Source organism: Colius striatus, chromosome 9 (assembly GCF_028858725.1).
Source record: "Colius striatus isolate bColStr4 chromosome 9, bColStr4.1.hap1, whole genome shotgun sequence".
In the NCBI taxonomy this organism is placed as follows: domain Eukaryota; kingdom Metazoa; phylum Chordata; class Aves; order Coliiformes; family Coliidae; genus Colius; species Colius striatus.
In genome coordinates this window covers 20,330,751-20,338,462 of record NC_084767.1, presented here as the reverse complement: position 1 = coordinate 20,338,462, position 7,712 = coordinate 20,330,751, and the positions used below count along the sequence as shown (strand labels likewise).

The 7,712-nt window shown below is 51.4% G+C and overlaps 1 protein-coding gene across 5 annotated transcripts in view; it reads right to left on the bottom strand.

Moving 5' to 3' along the window:
• Positions 1-5,656: 5,656 nt before the first annotated feature.
• The window catches only part of TCERG1 (transcription elongation regulator 1), a 35,529-nt gene continuing 33,473 nt past the window's right edge, over positions 5,657-7,712 (bottom strand). For all 5 annotated transcript variants that reach the window (XM_062002191.1, XM_062002192.1, XM_062002194.1 and 2 more), the window contains one exon: positions 5,657-6,809. In XM_062002191.1, coding sequence (XP_061858175.1) covers positions 6,608-6,809 — 202 coding nt within the window. In that variant the 3' untranslated portion in view covers positions 5,657-6,607. The remainder of the gene's footprint in view (positions 6,810-7,712) is intronic.

Below are 7,712 nucleotides of genomic sequence, written 5' to 3'. Positions count from 1 at the left end.
GTAAAGCTGTCCCAAACGTGTCTTTGTGTGGAGTCACTTCTTGTGCCTCTCGCGCGCTGGCTGACGGTCTTGCTGTGGCACCCAGACGGTGTCTGAAGGTCCCTGGTCAACTGCCGGGTCGGTACTGCTGAGGATCCCAGAGACCCCAGGGGCTCTGCATCCCTGCTGAGGGTATGGGACAGTGGGAACTGGATAACTGAGAGACTAATGGGTGGGAATGCAGCCTCTCCCTCCCACTGGATGCAGCATGGTGAGGGTCAGTCCTTGGATGCAAGGGGACCATGGTGGAGCTGAGCAAACATCCCACTGGTCCTGCATCACTGCTGGCAGCATGTGAGACGGGGTGCAGAAATGCAGGGATGCGTAAAGCGGGACGTCCCCTCCTTGTCCAGTGGTTTAAGGCTTTGGGGAAGGCAGATGTCCCTGTGGCTTTGTCACCCATGGCACTGTGTGTGGGTGGGGAGGGGTCAGTGGTGCTGCTGGTGCAGGGCCGGGCATGATGTGGGCTGCAGTGCAGGGAGCTGACAGCCGTGCCGGAGCAACTGTCACTGGCCTCTGTCAGGAAGAACATCTGCTGTTGGAAACCAGGCCCAGCAGCACCTGCACTGTGCTCATCCGGAGCACCGCGACAAAAAGTGTGGCACTCAGGAGGGAGGCTGGGTGTCGGGCCCATCCCTTGTAGGTAGTTCCTGTTCTCCCCACCACAGCCAACATCACAGAGCCCAGCTCACAGCCCTGTGGAATCAGTGGCCTTGCCCACCAGGGGAAGGTTCCTTTTGCCTCGTTTTTGCACGCACATTGTGTGACCCTCTGGCAGAGCGCAGGAGTTCCCAAAAGCACTGTGCTGGTTCCATGCAAGTGTCATGCAGGGGAGGTCACTGTGGCTGGCCATGCCTGTGCATTGCCAGGGCCCTCCTGGTGTGATGGTTACTCAGCACTACCCTGCAAGACATGGAAGCTCCACCATGCACTCAGGTGGCAGGGAGGCATTCCTTCCCTTCCCACAGCTTAGCAAAGTGCAGGGCAGGGGACAGACTTGGGGTGTTACTTTCTCTTAAAACAGTCCCTTCTGGACATTTGTAGCCTGCTGCAGCAAGGCAAAAGTGACAGAGACGGTGGAGGGCAGTGAGTGGGGGACGCCTGTAGCCAGGCTGGGCACTGGGTACAGTCAGCAGCTGCAGCAAGTCTATGAAGCAGTCGCCCAGTGCAGTGCTTCACTTGGCCCTCAATGTTTGTGTGCAGAAAGCTGCCCAACTGCAGTCCCAAATGCGTTCTGCAGCTGTGGTGGGGCCTTGGAGCACCCTCAGGTTGCCGTGGAGGGGCAGATGCGTGCCATTCGGGCTGTGTGGGCTGGTTGCCGCTGCGTGCGGGATGCTGCTGAGCACAGGCAGACAGCTGCCAGCCTGCAATCAATGTCCCGCTCACTCATGCAGGGAGCAACATTATCACATACCAGACATTAGCCCCATGGCCCATCCTCAGCACTAAATATCTCCAATAACAGGCCAATGTGGAGTGACAGGGGCCATTACTCTTACCCTGCAGCCTGGCCTCTGGAAAATAGAGCTGCTGGACCTGTCTGTCCGGTAACAGTGCCTGGGAAGCAAGTCAGCCCCCATTGAAACTCCACTTGGCAGCAGGAGCTAGTGAGGCAGAGCGAGGCAGGAGATGAGCACATGCATTTATCCAGTCTCTCTGCCATAAGCTGGATTCACTAGCTGGTGGGAGTTGATTCCTCTTTGCATGACCTTTTTAGGAACATATTGTGGGTGACTGCAAGGGCACGTTCATGCCCCTAAATGAGGAGCTCTTTGTGGATTGTTGAGCCCTCACCCTCAGCAGTCTCAGCAAACACCGTATCTCATGGAAACCAAACACAGGTTTAGCTCCACACACAGGCTTGCCAGTAAGTATGTAATGTATGTAATGGGTATGTAGTTACAGGTAATAGCATCCTTGTAGCCTTGAGCAGTTCTTCAGCTGAAGCCAACAGGTCAGTGATACGAGGTGAGAGATGAGCCCCACTCCTTGCCAGGGTTTGGATGAGATGCTTTGGGTTGCTTCCAGCATCATGGCTTCTGCAAAGCTTGTTGCCTCCATAAAGACACTGACTGCCAATTAGTTGTGATGAGGATGCACAGTTTCACTGAAACTTTCCCCCTAGCACTCAGGGAATGCTGCTGAGGAGCTGGGGAGGACACAGGGCAGCTGAGGCTCTCTGGGGCAGGCTGGGGAGTCCCTGACATGGAGAAGAGCCGTGCCTGGACCCTGTGCTGACAGCTCTGACCATCAGGGTTTTTCAAGAAGTGCTTTCAACGCTCTTCAAGAAGAATCTGGTTTTCCATTTGAAATCACCACTGATTGCTGAGTTGGCTTTACAATAGACCTACAGCAGGCTCTGATACTCCAGTGAGCTGTAGGTTGGTGTTACCACTGTACTGTCTGCCCTGACCTGTGCTTTGTGGCACAGCACGAACGTTGGCATGGCCGAGGCCAGCCTGTTCTGGCTGTGACGTGACAGTCCTGTGCCCTACTGAGTGGGAAAGGGCTGTCATTGGCAAATCACTGGGAGGGGTCCAACTGCTCACCCTCTTCAGTGGGACAAATCTCGTTGCTTGATAGGACATTAAAAGGAAGTGGCCGTTCCTCTGCAGTCCATATGCTCATTCTCTGCTCTTCTTGGTTGTGATTTTAAAGAGCAGAAGCTAATTAGAAGCTGCAGGGCATGGATTATACTGTCAAGGAAATGTTATTCAAACAGACACTCATTTAGCTTTGCATTAACTGTGTGACCTTCATCTACCAACACTTGCTGGGGTTCAGGCCCTGGGTCTTATCCTTGGCAGGGCCAGCTGGGCAGCTGTGGGCAGAGGGAATGGCACCCCCAGCATTTCCTTCCAAAGAGGAAGCCTCTGTAAGCCCCAGATACTCAGAGATCCACAACTTTTCCAGCAAGGCTTTTAAGCAGCCACTTTGGTCTTTAGCTCTGTGGAAAATGTGCAGACTCAGCTCATGGAAGGACTGGTCGTGGCCATTGATGGAGCTGCAAGGGGCAGGAAGGAATGCCCGAAACATGGAGCTCTCATTTCTAAGCAATGTAGAAGATTGTGGCATCATGCCTTCAGATCCTTAGGTCAAGGCTGAGCCTGGCTGCTACACAGGTCACAAAGGTGCTGGGCACCCAGAGAGGTGCTTGGGAGAGTCCTGCAGCTGCATCCCTGATGCTTCTCTTTGTGACAGCTGGAATCCCCCATGTCCTTCAGGCATCTTCCAAATCCTTTGGGACGGCACTCAAAAGTGTCTCGTGTCCAAGTCCCACTGAATGCATCATCTCTTCCCCACCACAACGCTCTCATGCAGAGCCTGCTTGGGGCCACGACTGAGCTGGTTTGTGTCCCTCCAGCCCCGTTCATCCCTCCCTGCAGCATCCCAGGCTGCCAGCACACCCGTGCCAGGGAAGCAATGGCACATCTATGAAAAATCATTGGAAAAACAGTGGACATCAGCTATAAAATACATTTTAAACAGATTATTTGGAACTGTAATTCCTGTTCACTCCCACAAGTGAAGATGAGATAGAATGAGACTGTTGTGACCCCCTGACCATACTCTGCTCAGTGACAGTCACCCTCCCATAGTGCAGTGAGACAGAGCATCAAAGTAAAATCATAAAGGTCATAATAAATAATCTTTCCTTCCCATATTTTTGGAAGGACCTATTTTACCACTCTTTTCTTCATTGTGAGGCCTTGGCTTGCTCCCACATACTCAGTTCACCACGCCAGGCTGGGCACCTCAGCACAGCTCGGCTTCCTCAGGGTACAAGGGCAAAACGCCGGTATGAAGGCACTTGCTGCCCAGATGGGACCCACCACAGCCCAGCAGCACACACAGGAAAGAAAACTGACTTCTAAAGCTTATGCAAGGAAAATGGAGGAAGTGAGAAGAGTGCTGCTGAGCTGCTACACACTTGCTGTTGGAAACGGGCAAGCAGCAGGTATCCTGCCATGGTTCATTGCTGCCATGGGGCAGCTAAAAGCAGCATCCAGAGATGCTGTACAGGGTTATAGGGCTGGTGGCCTGGCTGCCCTTTGGCACCAGCTGTGAATGTCCCCAGGGGATGTGATTGCTGTGCACAGCCCAGACACTGTGGTGGCCGTGGAGGGAGCCCCGCTGCTGCAGCCCCTCTCTGGGGAATGGGCAGGGCTACAGGGCCTGGGGACTGCTGCATGCAAGACCAGCAGAGATCCCTCAGGAAGCCTTGGGGTCAGTGCTGGTTCCTGAAGCAGAAGACCAAAGAAGAGACAGTTGAGCAACACTGAGGCTCTGCTCAGCGGCCTGAAATGGTGACAGAGCCTCAGAAGAAAGTGAAACCTGAGACAGGGACTGGTGTCCCCACCAGTGACGGCCCCCAGGCATGAGTCTGTGTTGTGGGGCATCACAAACACACCCTCCAGCAGCGCTCCTTCCCCCAGGGGCCCTGTGCGTCAGGCACAACTGCTTTATCCACAGAGCAAGCAGATAAATAAATGTTAATGAACATCTGGTCTCCATAAACAAGATAAATTAAAATTAATAGCAGTCTTATCCATTTAATGAACAAGTTAACCATATTTTATGACAGCTATAAAAAATGCATAGCTTCCTGCAGGGACATGCTAAGCTGAGCAGAAAGAAATTCCCTCATGGGCAGCAGGGCTGTGATGTGCTATCACAGTGAGAGCGCGCATTGCCACAATTCCCACCGTCAGTGCCCCACCACTCGCGGCACCTTCCACGTCCCAGATTTGCCCATGGACATGGTGTCGTGGCCCAGAGGGCACTGGAGCAGAGGTGAGGGCTGGCAGGCACCTCAGGAAGCATACATTACATTTACCAAAACTGCTGAGGGTCTGACTTGCTGACACAAGTTTGGCAGCAGCAGCCACAGGCTGGGATCACTCCAGGTTGGAGGGGGCTGTGGGCATGGGGACAGCTCAGCTTTCCCCAAGGTGTGCGCCCAGTGCAGGCAGCCCTGAGGGTTCTCCCCTAGGCTCCTCCAGCAGAGCTGCAGCCTTGGCTCCATTGGGGCACTTTCCAGGTGGGTCCTCTCCTTCTTCAAGGTCCAACATCTGTGGCCTTACTGAGCTACAATCCTCCTTACTTCCCCCTCCACTCCCAGCATAGACATCGCCCAATGCTGGTTTCCAATGGCTTGGGTGCCCCGCACTGATGGAGTGGGCACTAGGACAGAGGAGAGAATTTAGGGAGTACACTCTTACTACAACCACCATGTTTCAGATGTCAGCAGTGCAAGTTGCTCCCAAGCTGCGTAAATCTTTGTAAACAAGTCCCACAAGTCCTGGCTGGCCACCAAAACCACCATTGCTTAAAAAAAAATCAATCAGCTTCTCACAGAAGAATCAATCCTTCCCCACTCCTCGACCCTGCAGAAGTGATGATCCACGTCAATTACAGAAGAAATAGAAGGAAATACATCGATGTTGCCATCCCTACCATCTCACAATTAAGAGTAAAGAACTAAACTAGAAGATGTTTTTGCGTGGCATCCTGCTGCACATGCACCGACCAGAACGCTGCTCTGAAGCCTAATCCCACGCTGCAGAGTGACACGGGAACTGCTCTGCCAAACACAGCCAAGAATTTAGGCGATGACTTGAGTTGTTTGCTTTACTCGTAAACTCTTAAGTCCAACAAAATCCAACAAAAACTAGTATTAAGCCTGTACAATCCATATATAAAAAGGGTTGGTTTATTGTAGTTCAAATACATAAACTGAACAATCCCAACATTTCAAAATTAAACTTTAGAAACACAAGTTTAACATTCAAAACAGGAGTATAGTTTACAAGAATTGCCCAGAGGGGAAATCCACAGTCTAATCCAGAAGTATGTAAAGATCACTTTATCGTAAATAAAACTGTGTTTATACAACCGTCCTGTTCTGCTCCGGTAACCACCGTCATTCGCCAAGTGGGTCCAACTTCGAGTACAAATCATTAGACAAATCTTCACTTGAGCAGAGCAACCTGGCTTTGCTTCTAATCCATGGGCAGGGTAAGGAACAAAGCAGACCTGTGAACAAATTTTTGGTCTCTGCATCCTAATTCTCCTCTCCCAGTTCTAACTCTGGCTTTACCGGGTGTAGTTCCGCTCACAAGGGTGGCAGCAAGCAGAGAACTGGGATTCATGCTTCCAGAACACCGTCTGCAGTAATCAATCACTTAAGCTATCAGAGAGCCGGGGACTGCACGCAGGTAGTGCATGTGCAAACCACAAGTGTGACCATCCCTAAGCTTCACAGGATGCACTGCTGAGAAGAATGCCTCCAGATAACCATTCCCGGATCTGGAGTTACCAAACGTGCCCACGGGTTCGGATTTTTGTCAGTCATGCCCCAAAGAGACTCACAAATACTTTTATCGTGGGCTTCTGGTTGTTATTTCCCCCCGCCCCGAGACCATTTTATGTTCACAAATGCTGCTTCTTCCTCTGCTCCTCAGATGGTTCTGCAATATATTCACGGTAATGTATATGTATAAACCTGACAGATGGCTCATGCAAGCTTTGATTTAACAGATACCCTTGGCTTAAGGGTATTTTGTAACTATTTTGTTGTTCGTCTCGTAGGCTCCGAGGCCGTGGGTGGTGGAGGTGGGCCCCGGCGGTCTAGGTCGTCGACGTAGGACACGATGAGTTTGCGTCTCTCTTCTGGTACGCAGTCAAGTACCAGGTACCGCTTGTCATTCTGCAGTATCTTCTCTACGTCTTTCAGGTGCTGATCTGACTCCTGGATCAACTTTTTGGATCTAAAAGCAAGCACAGGGATTACCACTTGAGAATTGTCCAGCCCATGCAGGAAGCCTCAGCCCTGCTCCCAGTGGTGGCTGCCACAAGCTCAGGGAAGCTGTCTCCACAGAGAGAAGAGACGGGTGGAGACAACGAAAGGCAGGGCAGGGAAAGGTGCAGAGACCTGGGTATCCTCTTAGCTAGAAAGATGCCAGTTTAGGTCAGGACTAGGCACATCAGCAGCACTCTGTGCACAGAAAATAAAGGCTCATTGCCTCCATTTGTGTTGCATTACTTAAGTGCCAAAGAAACTTGGTGTCTGGCTGCAATGTCCCTGTGCAGCACTACATCAACTACACAAATGCTAAAACCTAAAGGAAGGGGACACAAAAATAACTGTAAAAAAATATCAAGAGTTTTAAACTCAGCATCTCAGTGCAGCAAACGACTACAGTTGGGACGTGGCAGCCTCCCCTAGAGCCCAGCCTGACCAGTGGCTGCGTCCACAGGTCAGCTCAGAGCACTGCCATCCAGTCGATGGGCAGCAGAGCTCTGATGGGCCACGGTGCCAACTGCAGGCAGCCCTGCATTTCCTTAGCAGTCACATAGCTTCATTGCATCCTCTGCTTTTTAACTCAACTTGCATTTCTGATAAGAAACTTGTTTTGGTCCCTGCCCACGATCCTGTATCAGCCTTACTGTCCCCTGAAACCCAGTGAAAAAGTCAACTGCTTTGTAAATTCACCTACCTGTAAAGCACACCCTTTCACCAAAATCCTCCCACAGAAACCAGGCAAACCATTCACAGGGGTTTTTTAACAAAATTTCAGTGGAGCAATATTTCTTTGCTCTCTACTGTGAAATTCTGAAACAGAGTCGTCATTTAGTGCTGATCCGTCCTGAGTCCAAATCAGGGACTAATA